Raw genomic sequence first — 23,084 nt, forward strand, 5'->3', positions numbered from 1 at the left:
AGAGCCGAGCCCGTTGACTTTAGATCACATACTGGGGGCCATTTAGCAAGTCAAGCCTCACGAAAAGGAGAAATAAAAAGCATGTTTACCATTTCCATCACTGGCGGACACCGAGAGAGCTGGGGAGGACAGCTTGGGCCTCTTGGCTGAAGGCGGGCCGGACTCCAAGACATTATCGGCCATATTTTTGACGAATTAGAACTTGCTGTGGATCCACCCGGGGATAATCAAAGTCCCTAGTTATCGGCCGTTTCTTGCTCGGGAATGGTTTCCGATTCTTCCCCCACCGCTACGGGGACGGTAGGGGAAAGAAGGCGATGGTGAACTCTTCCCTTCAGAGTTCCCACTCTGGGTTATCCTCTCCGTGGGTCTGTTCCCCTCCCCGGTAGAGGTCTGGTTTCTTCAGGTTTCTCCGGGTTTAGCGGGAGGAGGTGGTACGGTGGCGTGGGCCTTCGACTACCTCATGTGGCTTCTTCTGCTTCATGGGAAATGTCCCCAGAGCGGTCCTCCATGGTACGGCCACTCCGGTCCGCCATGGCCGGCGGGGAAACGCAGGACTTGGGCTGTGAGGCGCGCGTCTGAAGACCCTCCTCCTGTGAATGGGAACCAAAAACAAGACCGAAAAACGCAGTCCCGCACGACCCTGGTGGCAACTTTTCGGGAGCCTCCTCTCATGCAACAGTTAAGAGATCCTTAATGGCATTTTCCTTTCTTCCGCCTGATCTGAATCCTGTCTGCTGTGGAGGCCGGCCAGTCCACACATCCCCTAGGAGCTCCGTCGGTGTTTGAACACTTCATGTGAGTGACAGTCGTTCAGAATCGTCTGCAATACGAGCATGAGTTCTATTGTCCTGTTCAACACTCAGAAAGCAGGGGTCGGTGCAAACGGTAAATCCAATAAATCACAATTCCGTCGAAAGACACCAGTCCCAACAGTAGCTGGTTTAAAATAGATGTCGTTTAAATTCCATGCATATCACAAAACCTCCTTTGCATCCGGACGTAAACCACCGTGCCCTTAGTGTATACGTCTGACCATGCAAGGCACTGGGTCAGAATAACGGACTCATATTGCACATTTAGTTGTAGCGCCCCTCGCTCGGATATTTCTGATGCAGCCAGTCGGGTTGGCAATGGTTGCAAAATTCAAGAGAGAAAAAAAATCCAAATCACTGCTCGTCTGCAGCTTGATTGCCAATCGATTCGGATGCAGATTTCTCTCTTCTAGAAGAGTTCTCAAAGGTTATCAAACAACTATTTAATAATTAGCGTACAATCAGAAGGATCCAATTGGTTTTATTTTGCAGGCGAGGTTCCAGGGGGTTACTTCTAAAGAGATGGAGCCTCGATTTCAACCAAAGAAAACACTGGCAAGCTTCTCAGATTGAAAAATAGCATGGTTATAACTACTGCAATTTTTAACTGTCACTCACTGCGTATAATCATGCACGAAAGGCAAATTGAAAAATAAGACTCCAGAAAACAAGCAAATGCGACCTTAGGCAAAAATTCAATAAAACGTCGGGCACAAAATATGGCTTCTTTAGAAGTGAAAAACAGTGGATGTGCAAGAAGAGATCATCCTTGCACCCCAAATATTGTGGGTTCAAAAAATCCTTTCATTGACTCTTTGTGATGGAGAATGCCCCCCTTCGCGTTTATCCCAACAGATTCCCCTTTTCTTCAAGCCCGTCTTCCCTCTTTCCACCGATCCCTGGAGCCCGGGGGACATCTAGCTGTACACCGGTCTATGCGTGCGGTTTCCTGGCTTCGCAATGGACACATAATGAGGTTTCACGTTCATTTTCTCCTTCGCAGGTTTTCCTTCGCGGTGGTATCTGTCCCTCTTCCGCCTCTCCTCCTCTCCGCTCCTTCCCTGGATCCGCTGTTTCCTTCTTCGGTCGCCGATCCCTTTTCGCTCGCGTCTCGTCTTTTGTTCGTGCGATCTACGTTCGCATTTAACGCCAAGACACGATGTCGCCCGTGTGTGCCCGGCGGTTCGCGGCTGTGGTCTCTTCTCTTCTCTCGGCGTCTCCCGTTTCTTACGGTCCGTCCGCACAAACAAAATGGCGGCTTGTTGTTTCTGCTCCTCTGATACGGGGGGAGGGTTGGAGGTACAGCAACATTAGGCGTGTGGGGGGGTGGGTGGGGGACTCGGGATCGCCCGGAACACTTTCGTGTTCTCTCGGAGTGCTGCTTGTAACGCGGTGCTCTGTAGGGGACAGTCGCGCTCCATCAGAGAGCGGCTCAGCCGCACGACGAACATGTCACAATTAAAACTCAAATCAAGGAGCGTCGTAGGCTACATGTCACCATTAAGTTAATCAGAGAGTGCCCAGTGGACGCGGTGCACAGCCTCCACGATCACCACCATCTCCACCAAAACCGGGCATGAATTAAAGGCTGTTTCCCAACGTGCTTCTGAACATTAAAGGCTTCGTTTGCTGAAATCGAATGGTTTACACTTGTCATTTTAATATAACAAAAAAAAGAATAAATAGCACCACTATATTACCGTTGTTCATTATTTGCGCTTAATGGTCCGTTTTACGTCCCACGGATTGATCAATTATTTTTAGGACGCCACGAAACAGTGGGATACATTTATATTAAAACTGCGATTTAGTTCAATCAATGCCACTTTGGTGAGCCACACGGGCTAAACACGAGACTACGCAAGGGTAGACACGATGGGCACAATCACGGCATTTCATTTGATAAGTTTCATAGAATTTGATACCAAACCGCCTTTCAACGAGGGAGGTAGACTTCGTAGCGGATATGGTGTCGAGGCCAGTGTAGGGCTGAGATAATACTGGTGGCTTCAACTTTAGGACCAGCTCTTCATCCCCATCATCACAACAATGTTACCCGTCATTTTGTATTCAAGCAAATTAACAACACCATCTCCCCCTGGAGACACCACTCCATGAGGTTTAACAAACCTGTTTCATTTAATGTAAAATTTAAATAATCGGATTTCCCATAAAATATACTTTGAGTTCCAGACGTGGACACTTCAGTGCGTTTTTCTCTGCGCCCCAAAGAAAACAAACACCAACACAAGCACGTGAAGACTTCGTCGGAACACACTTTAGAGACAACGTGCGCTCTGGTGGGGGGCCCCGGGACCCCACGGCCCCCCTAGCGCTGGGCGCAGGCCCTCTCCACGTCCGCCAGGGTCTTGGGGGCGTCGGCGGAGAGGATGAGGGGCCCCCCCGTGTCCCGGACCACCACGTCGTCCTCGATGCGGACCCCCAGCCCGCGGAACCGCTCGGGGGCCCGGCGGTCGTCCTCGGCGATGTACAGACCTGGGGGGGAGAGAGGAGAGGGGCGTTAGGCTCCTCCTACAGCAGGAGGGGAGGGCGTTAGGCTCCTCCTACAGCAGGAGAGGAGGAGGGCGTTAGGCTCCTCCTACAGCAGGAGAGGAGGAGGGCGTTAGGCTCCTCCTACAGCAGGAGGGGAGGGCGTTAGGCTCCTCCTACAGCAGGAGAGGAGGGCGTTAGGCTCCTCCTACAGCAGGAGAGGAGGGCGTTAGGCTCCTCCTACAGCAGGAGAGGAGGGCGTTAGGCTCCTCCTACAGCAGGAGAGGAGGAGGGCGTTAGGCTCCTCCTACAGCAGGAGAGGAGGAGGGCGTTAGGCTCCTCCTACAGCAGGAGGGGAGGAGGGCGTTAGGCTCCTCCTACAGCAGGAGGGGAGGGCGTTAGGCTCCTCCTACAGCAGGAGGGGAGGGCGTTAGGCTCCTCCTACAGCAGGAGAGGAGGGCGTTAGGCTCCTCCTACAGCAGGAGAGGAGGGCGTTAGGCTCCTCCTACAGCAGGAGAGGAGGGCGTTAGGCTCCTCCTACAGCAGGAGAGGAGGGCGTTGGCTCCTCCTACAGCAGGAGAGGAGGGCGTTAGGCTCCTCCTACAGCAGGAGAGGAGGGCGTTGGCTCCTCCTACAGCAGGAGAGGAGGGCGTTAGGCTCCTCCTACAGCAGGAGAGGAGGGCGTTAGGCTCCTCCTACAGCAGGAGAGGAGGGCGTTAGGCTCCTCCTAAAGCAGGAGGGGAGGAGGGCGTTAGGCTCCTCCTACAGCAGGAGAGGAGGAGGGCGTTAGGCTCCTCCTACAGCAGGAGAGGAGGAGGGCGTTAGGCTCCTCCTACAGCAGGAGAGGAGGAGGGCGTTAGGCTCCTCCTACAGCAGGAGAGGAGGAGGGCGTTAGGCTCCTCCTACAGCAGGAGAGGAGGAGGGCGTTAGGCTCCTCCTACAGCAGGAGAGGAGGAGGGCGTTAGGCGAGCATGACCCTTAAAGCGAGGGTCGGCGATGTGGAGACACCAGCCAGGGAGCAACATCTAGAAAGGATCCTCCCTTCAGACCTTCCTACAAAGCCACTCCCCCAAACCCGTAGGCCCGGGTAGCAGGTAGGGAGACAGACATGGTGGCCAGCCAATCACTTCATTCGGGCAATATGATATGATTGGATGGGCTTATTACAGGCCTGTGGAAGCCAGATACTAGATTTCTTTATACTTTTGGTCAGAGCATTTGATTTATTGAGTTCTGTCGGGATGTAAAGCAATCAATTTGGCAAAAGATGCCACTAAAAGCCGGAGGCAGGGAGTTTCTTTAGATAATTTATTTTCTAACTCTCCTGTTATTCTCTCTGCTCTCTCTCAGCTCTCAGAGGGGTCCCCCGTCAGCTCTCAGAGGGGTCCCCCGTCAGCTCTCAGAGGGGTCCCCCGTCAGCCTCAGAGGGGGTTGGTGCAGGCGGGGTCTCAGGTACCTGGCTCTATGGTGATGGCCATCCCAGGCTGCAGGGCGCGGGAGCGGGACAGCTCGGGGGTGTCGTGGACGTCCATGCCCAGGTAGTGGCCCACGTGGTGGGGGCAGTAGTGCCGGGCGACCTGGGGGCGAGAGGGGGGTTCAGAGGACCTGATGAAACATATCACACCAAACCAACAGACGACTCACACACAGACGATCAGACCGTCTCTCTGTTACCACCAACCTATCGATGAGACCTCTTCCAGATACCTGATGGTTAGGTGTCACTACTCCATGATAGGGATGTATAGAGTGGCTCATACTGACTGTTCAAACTGATGAAGGGCTTCAACCATCGAGTGGTGAAACCAGTCTGATCTTAGAGGCCCTAGCAGTGTGAGTTCAGCTGAAGGCCTCTGGGCCCTTGACTCCACTCTGAGTGACTAAAGGGCCATTCACAGAATGCTGCCTTGAATTGACGTGTGCTGTGTGCTTTTCTTTCAAAGAGGTCTCAGGACATCATGGCATCAGTGGAGTGTCTCAGAGGAGTCCTAGGCTTGTGTGCTTGACATCCTGGTTTTATTAACAGGTGTGCTGAAGCATTCCGCCACATCACAGTAGAAACGTTTGGTTCATTTGAGGTTCATTTTCAGTTCAGACAACTTTACTGATTCCAAGAAGGGCAGTTCATTGGCAGCCTACCCCTACACCCGACTTAAGCACTCACAGGCTAGGTAGGTATAGGTCAGAGGCCGCAGATCAAAGGTCAACACAAGGAAACGATGAGCAGCAGTGAATGAAAGACAACATTCAGTCTGTCAATCCCCCATAAAGGGATGGTCATGAACATACAAAGGAATCTTAGGTAATACAATTATAAAAATAGCATTCTAGGTGGTGAAAGCAACACATGAAGTTGAAAACATGATTGTTTTGAGACTCGTAGCTTCAGTAGGCTGAACCACAATATTTAAGGGGGGGTGGGGATTTTTTGTGAAATGAATATAGTGTCTTGTTACTGTCTTTCAAAATAAAAAGGAATCATAAAGTAAAACTGGTAGTTCAGCTTGAGGACATGTGCATTAGGTTATGCAATGTATGAGGCAATGGGTCGTAAAGACGCATCACAGAAACATTTATAAAGTAAGACTAACAGAAAGTCTTACGACAGAACAATAAATGCACACAGCCTTGTAGCTTTCGATGTCAACAGGCTTTTGAGCAAAACAAAATGGAGGAGTTGGAGCTCATTGGCTAATCAAAACCTAACCAGGGCAGAACAAACCAGCTGCATGATGTGTTTGGACATTTCCTCCATTTCTTATCCACAGAAATATGGACCAAAGGTTACAACTACCTTAGTGAGGGGTTAAAGATAAACACGAGATACAGTCTTTATGAAGGACTACTGTGGTAACAGGACCATGGCTGTTTATGGCTTGGATTTCATTTCACAAGCTCACGTCAGCTACAAGGCAGAGCATATCTGTACTTAAAGCCAGAGAAGGCAATTTGGAGAAACAATCCAGAATAAGCTCGATTTGAAGTATCCAACCAACAAAACCCCCCCTCCCCCCTCCTCCCTCTCTTCTGGCCTTCCTCACAAACGACTTCCCCAAAATAAGTGGTTAGCTCGCTAGCTTTAGCACTAGGTCTGCCAGCCTCAGGGAGGGCTCCGGTCCTGCACTGTGAGGCAGCCGGGGTAGGTAGAGAGACAGGTAGGTAGAGAGACAGGTAGGTAGACAGACAGACAGGTAGGTAGACAGGTAGGTAGAGAGACAGGTAGGTAGGTAGAGACACAGGTAGGTAGAGAGACAGGTAGGTAGAGAGACAGGTGGGTAGAGAGACAGGTAGACAGACAGACAGGTAGGTAGACAGGTAGGTAGAGAGACAGGTAGGTAGAGAGACAGGTAGGTAGGTAGAGAGACAGGTAGGTAGACAGACAGACAGGTAGGTAGAGAGACAGGTAGGTAGAGAGACAGGTAGGTAGAGAGACAGGTAGGTAGGTAGACAGGTAGGTAGACAGACAGGTCATCCAATCATTTAATTTCAAATTAATGAAAATGTCAGTGGCGTTTCTGGTCATTATGGCACCCAAGGCGAGATCTCCAACCCCCCTCCAAAACCAATGCCCTCTTCAGGGAAATTAACCCCTACATTTCACTATTATAAACATGACAAAACCAAACAGCAGGTCGGCAAAGAAGGTCAACACTAAGGAGTAACTAACCCCTGGCGCCTCCCCCACCTAGCCCCTCCCCCACCTGGCTCCTCCCCCACCTGCTCACCTGTACCTCTCTGATAAGTGATCAATAAGTCCCCCTCTAGGTGGCGCCCCAGGAGCCGTACCTTCAGCAGCTCCACCTCGCTGGCGGAGGCCTTGGCCACGCCCAGCCGCCGCAGCTGCGCCCCCAGCAGGGACAGCATGGAGCTGTAGATGTGGTCCAGGCTCACGCCGGGGGAGCACATGGACAGACAGGCCAGCTGGACCTCCAGCACCGCCTCGTAGAGCTCCGCCTGGGGGCCCGAGAACCTTCAGGGGCCGAGGAGGAGAGGGGAGCACCGTTTAGAGAGACCGGAGGAGGAGGAGAGAGGAGAGAGGAGAGAGGAGAGAGGAGAGAGGAGCACCGTTTAGAGAGACCGGAGGAGAGAGGAGAGAGGAGAGAGGAGAGAGGAGAGAGGAGCACCGTTTAGAGAGACCGGAGGAGGAGGAGAGAGGAGAGAGGAGAGAGGAGAGAGGAGGAGGAGGAGAGAGGAGCACTGTTTAGAGAGACCGGAGGAGGAGGAGAGAGGAGAGAGGAGAGAGGAGCACCGTTTAGAGAGACCGGAGGAGAGAGGAGAGAGGAGAGAGGAGCACCGTTTAGAGAGACCGGAGGAGAGAGGAGAGAGGAGAGAAGAGCACCGTTTAGAGAGACCGGAGGAGGAGGAGAGAGGAGAGAGGAGAGAGGAGCACCGTTTAGAGAGACCGGAGGAGAGAGGAGAGAGGAGAGAGGAGAGAGGAGAGAGGAGCACCGTTTAGAGAGACCGGAGGAGAGAGGAGAGAGGAGAGAAGAGCACCGTTTAGAGAGACCGGAGGAGGAGGAGAGAGGAGAGAGGAGAGAGGAGAGAGGAGCACCGTTTAGAGAGACCGGAGGAGAGAGGAGAGAGGAGAGAGGAGAGAGGAGAGAGGAGCACTGTTTAGAGAGACCGGAGGAGAGAGGAGAGAGGAGAGAGGAGCACTGTTTAGAGAGACCGGAGGAGAGAGGAGAGAGGAGAGAGGAGAGAGACCGGAGGAGAGAGGAGAGAGGAGAGAGGAGAGAGGAGCACCGTTTAGAGAGACCGGAGGAGAGAGGAGAGAGGAGAGAGGAGCACCGTTTAGAGAGACCGGAGGAGGAGGAGAGAGGAGAGAGGAGAGAGGAGAGAGGAGCACCGTTTAGAGAGACCGGAGGAGAGAGGAGAGAGGAGAGAGGAGAGAGGAGAGAGGAGCACCGTTTAGAGAGACCGGAGGAGAGAAGAGGAGGAGAGAGGAGAGAGGAGAGAGGAGAGAGGAGAGAGGAGCACCGTTTAGAGAGACCGGAGGAGAGAGGAGAGAGGAGAGAGGAGCACCGTTTAGAGAGACCGGAGGAGGAGGAGAGAGGAGAGAGGAGAGAGGAGCACCGTTTAGAGAGACCGGAGGAGGAGGAGAGAGGAGAGAGGAGAGAGGAGAGAGGAGCACTGTTAAGATAGGCAGGAGGAGAGAAGAGGAGGAGAGAGGAGGAGGAGAGAGGAGGAGGAGAGAGGAGCCCTGAGGTTCACTTTATGAGGGCAGCCGGTGGAGGTACAGAAGAACTGTGTTGGTAAGAACTATTCTTCCTCAGAGGACAGCTGGCTCCTCACAGTACCGTACAGTACCGTACAGTACCGTACAGTACCGTACAGTACCGTACAGTACCGTACAGTACCGTACAGTACCGTACTCCCACCACTATGATCCACACCCTTCACTCCCATCCGCCCTGATCAGCCCATTCAGTTCAACTAAAACAGAGTTCTTCGTGGTAAGTTGTGAGTCCATTCAGTCATGTTCAGTCCCTCACACACAGAGGAAACAGTTCTAAGTTGTAAGCCTCCTCCCCCATAACTCACCGGCCGTTCACGGGCCATGTGCGGGTGATGTCGCTGACGTAGCCGAAGTATTCACAGCCTCCGTCCAGGAGCACCATCTCACCGTCCTTCGGGGAAAGACGAGAGAAAGTAGAGAGAGAAGTCTTCATCATCTCGGTCAAAGGGATGCAGGTTGATGTCCACCAGCTCCTTCAAGGCCTCCTCCCCAGCCTCAGCCCTCCCTCACCTTGATCAGCTGGTTGTTGTTGATGTAGTGCAGGGTGTTGGCGCGATTCCCTCCAGCGATCACAGGGGGGTACGCCAGGAAGTTGGCCCCATGGACGCGATTCTCAAAATCAAACTGGAGGCACACGATTGGTCAAAGGAGTCTTTCAACCAAGCAAATCTAGACCCATGAGTGGCAAGATCTATGTTCACCACTTCCCAGCTCTTCCACCAGCGCTTAAGAACATACTTAGGAACACCCATCGCACCCATTCATTGACTTCATAAATAAATCTGTATTTTTGACAAGTGATTCTTAACAAGTAAACCAATGAATCGCCAGCAGGACCAAACTGTTCCTACCTTAGCGAAGATCAGGGCTTCATCCACCCCCCCCCGTGTCATGGCCATGGTCTTCATGAACGCCTGCAGAACATAGCCATGAAGACGTCTCAGACACACTCTGGTCTCACATCACCTCCACATCTTCCTAATGACGCCTAAAGGTTGTATCGGCGATGGTGGGTGACGTCTCTTCTGATGGTATTTGAAGCGAGAACCCAAAGAAAGTTCATCAAGTAAAACTATCATGAACGCAGCGCAAAACCCTACAACTCCCCCCTCCTCCGTCTGTGATTGGTTGGAATATTATTTATCTTGGTTTTGATTGGTTGGTAGTACCATTTGTTTCTGTGTACGATCTCGGGGCACAGGCTGCCTACAGAGACTCGTTTATTTGACGGCCTCCACCAGCAGCAGCGGGCAGCTGGCGGAGCGTGAGGTAAGATCAGATGAATGAGATACTTTATGTTTCGGCCTAGCATCGCTGATGCAACCTTTAATCACCAGAGCTGAGGTCTTAATGTCTTAAGTCCCCCCGCTGGGTGGGTCCAACACCCCCCCTCTGGGCGGGTCCAACGCCCCCTCCAGACCTCCGTACCTGGGCAGTGATGCGACCGGCCTCCTGCATTAGGGCCACCTCCGCCGGGCTCTTGAGGGCCCGCAGCGTCTGGGTCAGGGGCCGGACGGCGCGCGGCGTGGGGCCCGCCTCCAGCAGGGGGCGCAGGTGGGTCTGGTGGAGCTGGGGGTGGGACGGCTTGGAGCTGTCGTACCAGAGAGAGGAGCCTGGGGGGGGGGGGGGGTTAGACAGTGAGGGAGAGGGGAACCAACCAGAGGGAGGGGTTAGACAGTAGCCCTTCACTAGGAGCAGACGGGGTTAGACAGTAGCCCTATCCCTAAGGAGCAGACGGGGTTAGACGGTAGGCCTAGCCTAGGAGCAGACGGGGTTAGACGGTAGGCCTAGCCCTAAGGAGCAGACGGGGTCAGTAGGGGTTAGACGGTAGGCCTAGCCCTAAGGAGCAGACGGGGTCAGTAGGGGTTAGACGGTAGCCCTAGCCTAGGAGCAGACGGGGTCAGTAGGGGTTAGACGGTAGCCCTAGCCTAGCAGCAGGCGGGGTTAGATGGTAGCCCTAGCAGCAGGCGGGGTTAGACGGTAGCCCTAGCCTAGCAGCAGGCGGGGTTAGATGGTAGCCCTAGCCTAGGAGCAGGCGGGGTCAGTAGGGGTTAGACGGTAGCCCTAGCCTAGGAGCAGACGGGGTCAGTAGGGGTTAGACGGTAGCCCTAGCCTAGGAGCAGGCGGGGTTAGACGGTAGCCCTAGCCTAGGAGCAGGCGGGGTCAGTAGGGGTTAGACGGTAGCCCTAGCCTAGGAGCAGGCGGGGTTAGATGGTAGCCCTAGCCTAGGAGCAGACGGGGTTAGATGGTAGCCCTAGCCTAGGAGCAGGCGGGGTTAGAGGGTAGCCCTAGCCTAGGAGCAGGCGGGGTTAGATGGTAGCCCTAGCCTAGGAGCAGGCGGGGTTAGAGGGTAGCCCTAGCCTAGCAGCAGGCGGGGTTAGATGGTAGCCCTAGCCTAGGAGCAGGCGGGGTTAGAGGGTAGCCCTAGCCTAGCAGCAGGCGGGGTTAGACGGTAGCCCTAGCCTAGCAGCAGGCGGGGTTAGACGGTAGCCCTAGCCTAGCAGCAGGCGGGGTTAGATGGTAGCCCTAGCCTAGGAGCAGACGGGGTCAGTAGGGGTTAGACGGTAGCCCTAGCCTAGCAGCAGGCGGGGTTAGACGGTAGCCCTAGCCTAGGAGCAGGCGGGGTCAGTAGGGGTTAGACGGTAGCCCTAGCCTAGGAGCAGGCGGGGTTAGAGGGTCGGCTCCTCACCCTTGAGGCTCCGGAGCACCAGGCCCAGCTCCTCGGTGCAGTGGACCCTCTCGATGCCCGTCAGCGCCGCCGCCCCGTCCTTCCCCGACCGCGCCCCGTCCCACAGCTCCCGCGCGGGGTCCCGGCGCGGCACGAAGAGGATGGCCTGGTCCGGACGGCCCGTCCCGTGCAGAACCAGCGCGCTGTCCGCCTCTAGGACCCCCGTGAGGTAGAGGAAGTCCTGCGGAGCAGAGGTGGACGACTCCAGTTAACGCTACAACGTCACCGTCATGTCGTCAACCGTCCCGACCCTCTGCAACACTCCCGGGCCGGCCGGAGGCCTGGGACGTCTGCTTTAATGCCTCCAGGCTGACAGCGCAGCCTCCAGGCCTCTAGGAGGTGCTGCAGTGACGGCAGCGTCCAGCTGGTCACCGTAATAACTCCATCCTACGAGCAGCTAACCTCTGACGGGTTGGTCACGGAGAAATGGATAGGGGGTGCCAATATGGCAGCCTACTCATGGAACCTGTTCCCAAAGCCATATGCCACATACTGGTCCTACATGTACAGACATGAAGCATGTACAATATTCATATCTGTTAACGACACATGAACGAATGGAACACTGAGTGAGGGCAGACAGAGGGAGGAGGATGAAGGAGCCGCCCAGCAGCACCTGGTTCTGGTGGAAGGGGTAGGGGATGTCGTTGGTCATGTAGCGGGTGGGGTGGGACAGCAGCACCACCACGTGGGAGTCCGAGGGCGCGGCCTGCCCCAGCCGCTCCGCCTGCGCCTCCACCAGCGAGGCTAGCTTCAACCGGCGCAGCTCGTACTCCAGCTGGGTCAGCCCAGGGGTCACCTCCCCTACGCACACACGCGCACACACAGGCACACACACAGGCACACACACACACAGGCAGGCACACACACAGGCAGGCGCACACAGGCAGGCGCACACAGGCAGGCGCACACACACACACACACACACACACACACACACACACACACACACACACACACACACACACACACACACACACACACACACACACACAATGATATTCTTTTTCTAATTGAAGCAGTGGGAGGAGTCTGTATGATTTATCTATTGATCTACCTAATGTAATTAGGATTTTGTTCAATCAGAAGACTCAATGCGGTCTAATTGTAGCGTGTGAACTACATTGGAGTGAACCTCTGTCCGATTGTTTAGGCTGGGGTTCGTATTCATCTATGTTTTATCGACTTATTCAATATTGTGTTGTATTCGTACGCTTCGACGTACGATTCCTACGCTGCAGAAGCTGCCATCATTGCTGTAACACGAGGAATTGTTTAGCCTAGCGATTGTGGTACTTGCACTTGGTTCTATGAACATCCTTTCTGTACTGACAGCGATATATTGATGCACTTCTTATACATTACAAATGTACTTATTGTAAGTCGCTTTGGATAAAAGCGTCTGCTAAATGCCCTAAATGTAAAATGTACTGTAAAATGTGCACTGTAGAATCTCATCCTTGACTTGGACTTCCAGAACATTTAGTTAGTAAGCAGATGCTTACGACAAATAGGTTAGGGTTGTATTCAGAACGTAACTGAGTGGCTTAATAAAATGTAAAATGATGTGACTACACATCACATGATACCAACTTTCATAGAAGAACTTTGCTAATGCGAGAGCTGTGTACCTGAACTCACCATGTTTGAGGAGGTGGGGGTGGGTGAAGGGACTGGGCTGGCCCAGGTAACGAGGGGGGTACTGTTGGGGTTTCAAACCTCCTGGTTTCACTGAGATGTTCCTGCATGCGCACCGGAGGCAGCCTGCACACAGTGAAACACAGAGTGGACACTCTCGCCAACACTACGCTGGAGCAGGGAGTGAGTAAAAGTCTGTTAAGGTTCCAAGACATTATGAAGCGTCACTGGTCACAATGGTCACTGCTGGTCACAATGACGTACACATCGTTGGGTCATACACAAACACAGACCACACAGAAATAATATCTGTGATGACAAATGGTGAGGAGAAGTAATGTGGAGATGAAGTGATCCATGTATCAAACCCTGAATATATTACCTTGCCTCCAACTCGGGCCTGGCAGCAGCCTGACAGATCGGGCGACGAGGAGTGGAGAAGGCAACATTGCAGCAAGACTTTTTTATTAACCCCCTACATACGTGGGCCACCAATGTCTACAGCTGGCCTTCGAGTATGTCATTAGACAAAGTCAATAAAGGAACCTCATTATATTGAGTAGTTACGGTGAGCCACTGAAATATATCAAGTGTACAAATGGTTTGAGGCAAGAACAAATGTTACTGTAATTAAGTCCCTTGCCGGAGTGTCTGAGAAGATCAGTGAGCGGCTCGTCCTATGTAAGAGAGACGAAAGGTGAAACGACTGGCCTCCCCTTTAACACCCACACCGTGATTGGCCAGAAACATCTTACCACGTCTCTCATTGGTTGAAACAGGAGTGACACATATTGTTGGCGACTTGTCGCCGTAGCGCAGGACCCCGCAGTGTGTCCGGCAGCTCAACGCCTGAACAGAATCACAGCATAAACGTCCGGTCCAGAGGAACACCGCGGTGCGTCATCTAGTCTGCACCTTCTGCGGGTATTCATCTCATCTCTCGACCAACGTTATCCTCTACAAAGGTGAGAATCCACCAGGTTTGAATCACTTTGACCGTCGAATCGCACATCTCTTTCTGATATTTCCTTGTGCAGCTTTAATGCGACATCACTGACTCCTCAGACTCTAGAACCTTCCACACATCTCCTAATGTTCTCCAAAATAGAAACCAGCCGACGATATTGGGATCTTTGTTTACTTTCGTTATAGTTTAACCGAGGTGTCGATGGTATTTGTATTTTTAGAAAGCTATTACGATTTTTAATCAGACGCGCGGTTCAGTAGAAGAATGAGGCTGAACCCGGTTAGCTCTGACATGTAGCCACATGGAGCTAGCGTGTGACGGCTGAGTGTATGTCACTCCCCACGTGTGACGGCTGTGCGTGTGTGTGTGTGTGTGTGTGTGTGTGCGTGTGCGTGTGTTTCTCAGCAGCAGCAGCGGGCTGCATCCAGGGACGCAGAATGGACCCACAGAAGATCTCGGACTTGAAGGCCTTCGTGCAGTTATGCCAGTCCAACTCGTCGGTGCTGCACCTGCCGGAGATGGAGTTCTTCAGGACGTGGCTGAAGGGGTTGGTTGACCATCATAACTTTATAACTAGGTGGAAGTCGTCCGCGGATCAACGTTATGTTTACTGCGTTATGTCGAGAGACACTGCCGCAGTTCCGCCCATCGGTGGACGTTAGTGCGGGCGCAGAACGCAACCAGATCCATGGACGATCGGTCATGGAATTCATTATTATAGGAAGCATTAAAGAAGATGTCGCCATTGTATCTTGTTTAACTTAACTGTTTGAGTGTCGAACATCATCAGTGTTTGACTGCTTGGTGTATTTTAGATCTGGTGAAGCATGTTCAGAACTCCATTGCTGACGGAATTCTCCTTTTCAGAATGGGCGCCTTTATCCCTCTACCCAGAAAGAGCGAGGGTTCGTGCAAGGTGAACAAAAAACTGTTAGAGATTTGTTTGAAATTTTGTATTGTGTAAGGGAGGGCTGAGTGCATCCAGTCTCACACCGTGTGTTGTGGTTGACGTGTGTTGTGGTTAACGTGTGTGGACGGTGTTGTGGTTAACGTGTGTGGACGGTGTTGTGGTTAACGTGTGTGGACGGTGTTGTGGTTAACGTGTGTGGACGGTGTTGTGGTTAACGTGTGTGGACGGTGTTGTGGTTAACGTGTGTGGACGGTGTTGTGGTTAACGTGTGTGGACGGTGTTGTGGTTAACGTGTGTGGACGGTGTTGTGGTTAACGTGTGTGGACGGTGTTGTGGTTAACGTGTGTGTGTGGACGGTGTTGTGGTTAACGTGTGTGTGTGGACGGTGTTGTGGTTAACGTGTGTGTGTGGACGGTGTTGTGGTTAACGTGTGTGGATGGACGGTGTTGTGGTTAACGTGTGTGGACGGACGGTGTTGTGGTTAACGTGTGGGGACGGTGTTGTGGTTAACGTGTGTGGACGGTGTTGTGGTTAACGTGTGTGTGGACGGTGTTGTGGTTAACGTGTGTGTGGACGGTGTTGTGGTTAACGTGTGTGTGGACGGTGTTGTGGTTAACGTGTGTGTGGACCGTGTTGTGGTTAACGTGTGGACCGTGTTGTGGTTAACGTGTCTTTAGGGCGGCTGTCCATGCGGTCCCAAGTCCTCCGCCGCCCAAGAGGAGGCCATCTCCGAGGACGAGAGTGACATAGGTACGGACGTGGGGCCCAACATTGAGGCGTAGTTGAGCCCTAGAGGCACTTTGAGGCGTGTCATGATGCTGAGCCCCGCCCTGAAACGCTCTGCCCCCCCCCCCCCCCCCCCCCCCAGAGATCGACAACGAGGGCGTGATCGAGCCCGACACGGACGAGCCTCAGGAGATGGGGGACTTCGAGAACCTGGAGGTATGCCTCCCCCCTCCGCTCCTCTCTCTACTCCCCGTCTCACCCCTTCCGTCTCACCCCTTCCGTCTCACCCCCTGGTTGAGTCCGCCCCCCCCGGGCCTTCTGACGGACTCTGTTTGACCCCTCAGGTGACGGAGGAGATGATGGAGCAGGCCAACGACAAGAAGATGGAGGCCATCAACGCCCTGGGAGAGGGTGAGTGCTCCTGGTCTGTGTTGGATGTGTTGTGTAGCAGGACGTAGCGCGTGTTGTGTAGCAGGACGTAGCGCGTGTTGTGTAGCAGGACGTAGCGCGTGTTGTGTAGCAGGACGTAATGTGTGTTGTGTAGCAGGACGTAGCGCGTGTTGTGTAGCAGGACGTAGCGCGTGTTGTGTAGCAGGACGTAGCGCGTGTTGTGTAGCAGGACGTAGCGCGTGTTGTGTAGCAGGACGTAGCGCGTGTTGTGTAGCAGGACGTAGCGCGTGTTGTGTAGCAGGACATAGCGCGTGTTGTGTAGCAGGACGTAATGTGTGTTGTGTAGCAGGACGTAATGTGTGTGTTTGTTGTGCGGCCTGTAGGGGACCTGCCGAAGGCTCTGGAGCTCTTCACCGACGCCATCAAGCTCAACCCCTGCGTGGCCATCCTGTATGCCAAGAGGGCCAGGTGAGTTTACTGACTGGCTTAGTGAGTTTAATGACTGGTTTAGTGAGCTAGGTGAGTTTACTGACTGGTTTAGTGAGTTTACTGACTGGTTTAGTGAGCTAAACAGTCGGCAGCCCCTCTCACCTGCGTCTCTCCTCCTCCTCCTCAGTGTCTTCATCCAGATGAAGAAGCCCAACGCCGCCAAGAGAGACTGCGACCGCGCCATCACCATCAACCCCGACTCTGCACAGCCCTACAAGTGGAGGGGGAAGGCCAACAAGTAGGTTCATCTGGACCCGCCCGCCTCGTAGAGACGAGCTCCTGACCCCTAGTGGACTGGATGTGTACTGGGGCTCAGTGACCTCCTAGTGGGGCTCAGTGACCTCCTAGTGGGGCTCAGTGACCTCCTAGTGGGGCTCAGTGACCTCCTAGTGGGGCTCAGTGACCTCCTAGTGGGGCTCAGTGACCTCCTAGTGGGGCTCAGTGACCTCCTAGTGGGGCTCAGTGACCTCCTAGTGGGGCTCAGTGACCTCCTAGTGGACTGGATGTGTCTATCTGCGATGCGGTTCTGTTCCGCTGTGACTCCCAGACGGGGTTGTGCTGACCGTGTTCTGCCCCAGGCTCCTGGGGAACTGGGAGGAGGCGGCTAAGGACCTGGCCACGGCCTGCAAGCTGGACTACGACGAGGACGCCTCGGCCCTGCTGAAGGAGGTGCAGCCCAAGGCCACCAAGATCATCGAGCACCGACGCAAGTACGAGCGCAAGAGGGAGGAGAAGGAGATCAAGGACAAGAAGGAGCGCATCAAGAAGGCCAAAGAGGAGCACGAGCGCGCCCAGAAGGTGAGGGGCGGTTTGATACAGGAGGGTGTCGCAGGGGGGTGGAGCCGGGGTAGCGCGTCCTCATCTTGTCCTGTCTCTGCTAGGGGGAGGATGCCCGGCAGGCGTCTGGAGGAGGAGGAGCCGGAGGATTCCCAGGGTTCCCAGGTACGGTTCCAGCCTCACTTTATCACGTCGGAGCGCTGACGCTCCCGACCGGAAACGTCTGGGAGTCAGCCGCCTAACCATTGCTACCAGTAGATAAGAGATGGTGGAAGCACCTCCACCCCTTCTCTAATGGAGCTCCATGACGTCTGACTCTAGGGGCCGGCGGCTTCCCAGGAGGGGCCGGAGGTTTCCCAGGAGGGGCCGGAGGTTTCCCAGGAGGGGCCGGAGGTTTCCCAGGAGGGGCCGGAGGTTTCCCAGGAGGGGCCGGAGGTTTCCCAGGAGGGGCCGGTGGGGCCGGTGGGTCTCCCTTCGGTATGCCCGGGATCGGGGATCTGTTGAACGACCCCGAGGTGCTGAACGCCATGAAGGTGAGTGACTGCGGCTCACTCTCCTGAACCCGGGAACGGTTCTCAAGAGGCTGTAGACGGAGTTCATCGTAGTTCAACTTTTCCATAAACGAGCATGGCTTCCCTCCCTCGGAGACCTGCTGCCATGGGCCTCATCAGACCCTGGAGGAGAACACCAACACTAACCTGTGTCTGTCTGTCTCCTAGGACCAAGACGTCATGGACGCCTTCCAGGACGTGGCCCAGAACCCGGCCAACATCTCAAAGTACCAGGGCAACCCCAAGATCATGGCCCTCATCACCAAGCTGAGCGCCAAGTTCGGGGCTCCTCCTCAGACCTAGAGAGTAGTGGGAGGGAGGAGGCTGGCCGACGTGTTTATTCCACTGTGTACCGATCAGTTAGGGACATGGGGGGCTGCATCGACGCAGGGCGGTGGGACTGCAGAAGGCATGCTCTAAAAATGTTTCTACTATAAAAGGTGTGCTGCGAAAAGCAGACCAAGAAAAGACCTAATGGAAAATGTAACCTTACCGACTCTAGTCTTATTAACAGCTGTGGGGTTCTCAGGGTGGGGGGAGGGGGGGCAGAGGTCTGATGTCCATCCACTATCCACACCCACCTCCCTGTTGTCTTTAGCCTGCATTACAATGATTTCGAACGTTTTTTCCACGACCGATGCGTGACCCAGACCCGAGCCAACGCCAATGCAGGCACTTTTAAAAGTTATTTTCCTGTCAACTGAAATGTTTCTTTCCCTATTCCAAGTTCAATATTTTCTAATGGTTTGCCTCCTTTACTGTATTACTTGTTCCCTGTTACTTTCAATGCAAAAAAGTTTTTTGGTATCTGAAGTCAAATCACAATAAATTTTGATTGTCACATGAGCATTGGTCGACTTATTTTTTTTTTTTTAATGTTGTCAACTTCAACTCTGCACGCAGTAGATATGAGAGTATCAAGTCAGTTTTATTCTGTTTGCATTACATTAGACTGTCCCTGAATGATTAGCTCCACTTGTACTTAAGGCTACAGCCAGAGATTATACCATTAGGTCCAGTGTTGTCCACAAATTAACTGAACCAATCTAGATATTCTATGCTAGCAAGATTGGTAATGTTTTAAAGTCCTGTGAAGCTGAACTGATGGAACTCACCCTGGTCGATCGTGTAATACGCCCAGTAATGAAGCAGGCATCTAAACCTCAAGCTGTTAGGGCGGCGGATTAATGGCTCCTGAATCTGCAGAGCGCAGCCGGCATGAGGATGACCGTCCAAGGAGCCGACACGCAGATCTAGATTCCTGGGGCTAAGAAGATGCTTTGTCTTCAAAGGTCGGTACAAGCCCCAAGGTTTGGATCAATTCATATATATTTAGGACACGAATTGACACATCTGCTTACTTAACGGTGTTTAATGGGATTTTAATTTACAACATTGCGAACTGAAATAAAAAAAGAAGTATTCTTAACATGAGCAGGTCCACACTCAATATATGACCCAACATCTCAGACAAATGATGAACAGCATGTTTGCACAGGCGAGAAATATAAGAGCAAAAGTGGAAGCCGAAAATCCTTCCTAATGTCCATATCTGCGAAGACAGAAGAAGATGGATAAGTCATACATAATATACATCTATTTATATATAGTCCACTGAGCCAATACATAGAAGGGGGCATTCAATGCATTGAACTTATTCCCAATATTTCATATTTGCAACACTATTAGAGACATAACTGCACTTCCTGCTATAATATAATAATGCAACAATGAACCACCCATTTTCCGTCCTATACACTTACTTCTGGAACTCCCACTCTCTGTTGTCCAGTGGACACACCTGTCTGGTCTTCAGCCAGCGGGAGATACAGTGGAAGTGGAACGCATGCTGTGGCAGAGAACAGAAAACAACGTCAGAACCGGTCTAATGGAAATGAGTCTGTGATGGGCAGAGAGGCGGCGGTGGTCTTACGTTGCAGACCCCCCAGGCCACGGTGCACTCCTCGGACGTTGCAGAGGCCTGATTGGCCTGGCACTCTATGCCTGAGAGGAAGAGGAGAAACTCATCAAAATGCTGCCTGGCTTGAATGAATCATGAATTTAAACCGCACAACAAATATACTAATTTTCAGTTCAGTTTTTCAATGAACACAATATGAATGTCTGTCAGGGTTTGAATGAGACTGAAGCCATTTTAAACTCACATAGATCCATGATGTGGTTCCGACAGATGGCACAGTTATCCACGACGATGTCCCATGCCCAGAGCGCAACGGCGTTCCACTGCGGGGGGCACAAGTTGTAAACACATCGACGTCATACAAAGTCAACATTTTGGTATTCCGTAGGAAATGTCGCAAAAGAAAACATTTGAAACCAGATATGGAAACCCCAAAGACTGTCTTGGGGCACAGACTTCACTAGATAATTAAAACTTAAAATATTTGTATATTGGTACCTAACAAATGATACTTTAACAAGTACATATCTCGGCATTAAAAAGCAATACCCCCCCGTAACCACTAAAGTAACTAATGACTAAATCCAATCCCAGGTAATGATGTGATCCTATAGTTTAAGCGCCTTAGGTTCAGAGGAAGGAGAGGCCTTTATCATCCAACGAACAGGGGACGAGACACTACTTTACACACCAGTTAGGTAGATACCTCCAATAATCGAATTATCCGCTATAGACCCCAGTACACAAACACGTTGACTGTTCCCACTGTGATGACTCCATGGATCACTTAACATTAACTCTCATCTCAGGGAGCAAACTGCACATTCATGCCCCATGGAGGCTAGCTTTGGGAGCTACCGCTAGTTCAGCGAGTCACCATCCAATCTGCTAAATACATTTTCACATGGGAATCGTTATCAACAGGCCGGGGGTTTTCTTGGCCGATATCAGCATTTTTTTATCTCATCAAGGGTCAGAATGTTACCTTCTTCACTTCGAAGCGCTTCTTGCTGGCGCCACTGTTGGTGCCGCTGGGAGTATCAACATCCATCGCCGCCGCCATCTTGACTATCAGGAGCCGCTCGGCTTTAGACCCTGAAGCGTAGAAGTAGAATCCTAGAAGCTGCGTCGACCCGCGGCGGTGGCACGTCAGTGCGCCGCCATGTTGGAGCGGCACAAACCGGCCCTTTAAACAAATGCAAGTGAACGGGTAAGCTGTGGATTCTCGGCTTTTCTGGATAAAAAGCACTAAAACGTTGACATTTCTCCACCGATGAGCGGTTATATTCATATTAAGACATATTATAAACATTTAAAATGGTTATTTTTAAAATAAATTGTTAGACGTACATCATAAACCATTGCATAAAAACGAATCATTGAATTCTGATGAGAAATGTAGACGTTATTGTGCTTAATATCAAGAAAACTGCAGCTCCCGTGTATACTTGTACTTGTTTGCAGATCAGACTTGGCCTCTCCAATATGGTGGCGACGTCGACGTACGGTCCAAAGACCAACGCAGCCTCTATGTATATATGTCTATGCCGTTAACGCCCAATCAATCAACACCGAGCAGCGCTGCAAGGTTTAAAGGGGCAGTTCCGTCGTTTCATTTGGTCGACATAAAACTATTTGGATGCATTCAGGATATATTACAAATCACGATGCTTTTTAAACTAAACCTGCGCTATGATATGGTCAATACGATGAGTTGTGGAGAAATACTGTCTATGTTGAAAACGACAAAAGACAGGTTCTACCGAGATTTGAACTCGGATCGCTGGATTCAGAGTCCAGAGTGCTAACCATTACACCATAGAACCACTGTGGGGATGGCCTAGCACCCTTAAATTAATAGTTATTATTTATGTATACAATTCTATGTTTACTTTCGGTTGTAAACCAATCTCAACCAGCTCTAGATAACCATAGTATGTATAAGAGTCTAAAGAGGGGTGTAAGCTTCCTATAAAGACCTCAGGACCATAGACTGTACGACATTAGTGTCTAACGAGTTCTGCCCTCTGCTGGAGACATGAGGTCATCGAGTGCATTTCTAAACCCGGTCCGACCATAGGACAGACTCGGGTGTAAACCCTGCTTTAAACCCTGCCAGACTGCAATGTTTTGGTTGTTTTCAGGGTTAAAGGGAAGGCTGAGCAGATTATAATTCACTTGGCCATGTTTTCAAAATCAAATATAAATCCACATTTGTGGCATGAGAATAGCTCTCTATGATCACTGAGTGCATTACACCGAGTAGAGGAGTTAGTTTGTTTATTCAGTTAAATAGATGGTCCCACTCAAACACAATCTCCAAAACCAAACGAGATGTAGTCTCTGCCCGCAATAACATAACCAGTCCCAGGAGACACCTAGGGCTCACATCAGATAACATAACCAGTCCCAGGAGACACCTAGGGCTCACATCACACCACCAACGTGTCCCTCTACTGCCCAGGGTTCACATGTCAGCTCTGATCCGGTCTCGAGGTCTTCTTGGACTTCTTCGTGGTCTTCGTGGGGGTCTCGGTCTTCGTGGGGGTCTTGGACTTCGTGGGGGTCTTGGACTTCGTGGGGGTCTTGGACTTCGTGGGGGTCTTGGACTTCCTCTGAGGCTTGGCTCTGGGCTTGGCTGGCTTGGTCTTCCCCGTGGGGACCTTGAGGGTTGGGGGGACCTTGAGGGTTTGAGACCTGGGGACCGCGTGGTCCGTAGGAGAACTGGTCTCCACGCAGGACTTGAACACCTCAACCTGTCGCACACGTTGACCTCTGACCTCGGGAGGGTGACCGCAGGTGGCCGTCAGAGCCAGAGACGTGTTCTCCATCCACCTGTGGGAGAGAGGGAGGGAGAAGGGGGGGAGAGAGAGGGAGAAGGGGGGGGAGATAGGGAGGGAGGGGGGAGATAGGGAGGGAGGGAGGAGGGGGGAGATAGGGAGAGAGGGAGGAGGGGGGAGAAAGGGAGGAGATAGGGAGAGAGGGAGGAGGTAGGACAGGGAGGAGGGGGGAGAGGGAGGAGGGGGGACAGGGAGGAGGGGGGAGAGGGAGGGAGGAGGGGGGAGATAGGGAGGGAGAGAGAGAGGTTAACGTAGAGCAGAGCCCCCAGCCGTCATGGCCCCCGCGGTGTCGCCCGGCGGGGGGACCCACCTGCGGAGGGGCAGCAGGGGGCAGTCGCAGCGCAGCGGGTTGTGGAGCAGGTTCACCTCCTCCAGGCCCTCCAGGGCCCGCAGGTCCGGGAGCCCCTCCAGCTGGTTCCCTCCCAGGGACAGCAGCACCAGACCGGCCCCCAGGCCCACCAGCGCCTCCCGGGACATCTGGGGGAACACACACACGGCCTCACTGACCGACACGGCCTCACTGACCAACACGGCCTCACTGACCAACACGCACACGGCCTCACTGACCAACACGGCCTCACTGACCAACACGGCCTCACTGACCGA

At 52.7% G+C, this 23,084-nt stretch overlaps 5 protein-coding genes and 1 non-coding gene across 9 annotated transcripts in view; 1 reads left to right on the top strand and 5 right to left on the bottom strand.

Moving 5' to 3' along the window:
* The window catches only part of ep300b (EP300 lysine acetyltransferase b), a 32,873-nt gene extending 30,674 nt beyond the window's left edge, over positions 1-2,199 (bottom strand). The window contains 1 exon segment of the mRNA XM_030342041.1: positions 90-2,199. Coding sequence (XP_030197901.1) covers positions 90-183 — 94 coding nt within the window. The 5' untranslated portion in view covers positions 184-2,199.
* Positions 2,200-2,926: 727 nt separating this feature from the next.
* xpnpep3 (X-prolyl aminopeptidase 3, mitochondrial) lies at positions 2,927-13,604 on the bottom strand. Its single transcript, XM_030340424.1, has 11 exons — positions 13,290-13,604; positions 12,911-13,033; positions 11,886-12,073; positions 11,231-11,450; positions 9,970-10,154; positions 9,393-9,455; positions 9,052-9,165; positions 8,847-8,932; positions 7,092-7,275; positions 4,762-4,882; positions 2,927-3,311 (listed from the first exon to the last, which is right to left on the bottom strand). The coding sequence occupies exons 1-11, from the start codon at positions 13,354-13,356 to the stop codon at positions 3,145-3,147; spliced, it is 1,518 nt and encodes a 505-aa protein (XP_030196284.1). The 5' UTR covers positions 13,357-13,604; the 3' UTR covers positions 2,927-3,144.
* A 99-nt stretch (positions 13,605-13,703) lies between these two features.
* Positions 13,704-18,563, top strand: st13 (ST13 Hsp70 interacting protein). Of its 3 annotated transcripts, none has more exons than XM_030340438.1 (12): positions 13,704-13,872; positions 14,280-14,421; positions 14,742-14,790; positions 15,462-15,534; positions 15,653-15,726; positions 15,855-15,921; positions 16,284-16,368; positions 16,517-16,627; positions 16,968-17,187; positions 17,271-17,331; positions 17,488-17,699; positions 17,886-18,563. In XM_030340438.1, the coding sequence occupies exons 2-12, from the start codon at positions 14,312-14,314 to the stop codon at positions 18,018-18,020; spliced, it is 1,197 nt and encodes a 398-aa protein (XP_030196298.1). In that variant the 5' UTR covers positions 13,704-13,872; positions 14,280-14,311; the 3' UTR covers positions 18,021-18,563. The 3 variants fall into 3 exon arrangements, with proteins under 3 accessions (XP_030196298.1, XP_030196314.1, XP_030196305.1); XM_030340454.1 differs by having other exon boundaries at positions 17,509-17,699; XM_030340445.1 differs by having other exon boundaries at positions 13,707-13,872; positions 14,283-14,421.
* A 510-nt stretch (positions 18,564-19,073) lies between these two features.
* On the bottom strand, positions 19,074-20,824 carry rbx1 (ring-box 1, E3 ubiquitin protein ligase). Its single transcript, XM_030340466.1, has 5 exons — positions 20,624-20,824; positions 19,883-19,961; positions 19,651-19,721; positions 19,481-19,566; positions 19,074-19,269 (listed from the first exon to the last, which is right to left on the bottom strand). Exons 1-5 carry the CDS (start codon positions 20,699-20,701, stop codon positions 19,257-19,259), a joined length of 327 nt encoding a protein of 108 aa, XP_030196326.1. The 5' UTR covers positions 20,702-20,824; the 3' UTR covers positions 19,074-19,256.
* Positions 20,825-21,392: 568 nt separating this feature from the next.
* trnaq-cug (transfer RNA glutamine (anticodon CUG)) lies at positions 21,393-21,464 on the bottom strand. Its single transcript has one exon. It is a non-coding gene; the product is annotated as a tRNA-Gln (tRNA).
* Positions 21,465-21,908: 444 nt separating this feature from the next.
* chadla (chondroadherin-like a) overlaps positions 21,909-23,084 on the bottom strand; it is a 7,925-nt gene continuing 6,749 nt past the window's right edge. Inside the window, exons 10-12 of one of the 2 annotated variants that reach the window (XR_003973526.1) lie at positions 22,789-22,955; positions 22,059-22,473; positions 21,909-22,016 (exon numbers count right to left, since the gene is read on the bottom strand). Coding sequence is in view for 1 of the 2 variants with exons in the window: in XM_030338175.1 (XP_030194035.1) it covers positions 22,113-22,473; positions 22,789-22,955 (528 nt within the window). In the remaining variant the exon portion in view is untranslated. Of the gene's footprint in view, positions 22,474-22,788; positions 22,956-23,084 lie in introns of both variants that reach the window. The other variant, XM_030338175.1, reaches the window with a different exon arrangement.

This window comes from Gadus morhua, chromosome 2 (assembly GCF_902167405.1).
Source record: "Gadus morhua chromosome 2, gadMor3.0, whole genome shotgun sequence".
NCBI lineage: Eukaryota > Metazoa > Chordata > Actinopteri > Gadiformes > Gadidae > Gadus > Gadus morhua.

What these genes read in the sequence shown, in the direction of transcription:
- rbx1 (XM_030340466.1), bottom strand. Translation starts at nt 20,701, where the DNA reads ATGGCGGCGGCGATGGATGTTGATACTCCCAGCGGCACCAACAGTGGC. An exon ending in GAACCACATCATGGATCTAT is followed by an intron (nt 19,722 to 19,882) that starts GTGAGTTTAAAA and finishes TCTTCCTCTCAG; the next exon opens with GCATAGAGTGCCAGGCCAAT. An exon ending in TGGCCTGGGGGGTCTGCAAC is followed by an intron (nt 19,567 to 19,650) that starts GTAAGACCACCG and finishes TCTCTGCCACAG; the next exon opens with CATGCGTTCCACTTCCACTG.
- st13 (XM_030340438.1), top strand. Translation starts at nt 14,312, where the DNA reads ATGGACCCACAGAAGATCTCGGACTTGAAGGCCTTCGTGCAGTTATGC. An exon ending in TGGAGGGGGAAGGCCAACAA is followed by an intron (nt 16,628 to 16,967) that starts GTAGGTTCATCT and finishes GTTCTGCCCCAG; the next exon opens with GCTCCTGGGGAACTGGGAGG. An exon ending in AGGTGCTGAACGCCATGAAG is followed by an intron (nt 17,700 to 17,885) that starts GTGAGTGACTGC and finishes TCTGTCTCCTAG; the next exon opens with GACCAAGACGTCATGGACGC.
- xpnpep3 (XM_030340424.1), bottom strand. Translation starts at nt 13,356, where the DNA reads ATGTTGCCTTCTCCACTCCTCGTCGCCCGATCTGTCAGGCTGCTGCCA. An exon ending in AGGCCCGAGTTGGAGGCAAG is followed by an intron (nt 13,034 to 13,289) that starts GTAATATATTCA and finishes CACTGTGTGCAG; the next exon opens with GCTGCCTCCGGTGCGCATGC. An exon ending in GCGAGGTGGAGCTGCTGAAG is followed by an intron (nt 4,883 to 7,091) that starts GTACGGCTCCTG and finishes TCTCGCCCCCAG; the next exon opens with GTCGCCCGGCACTACTGCCC.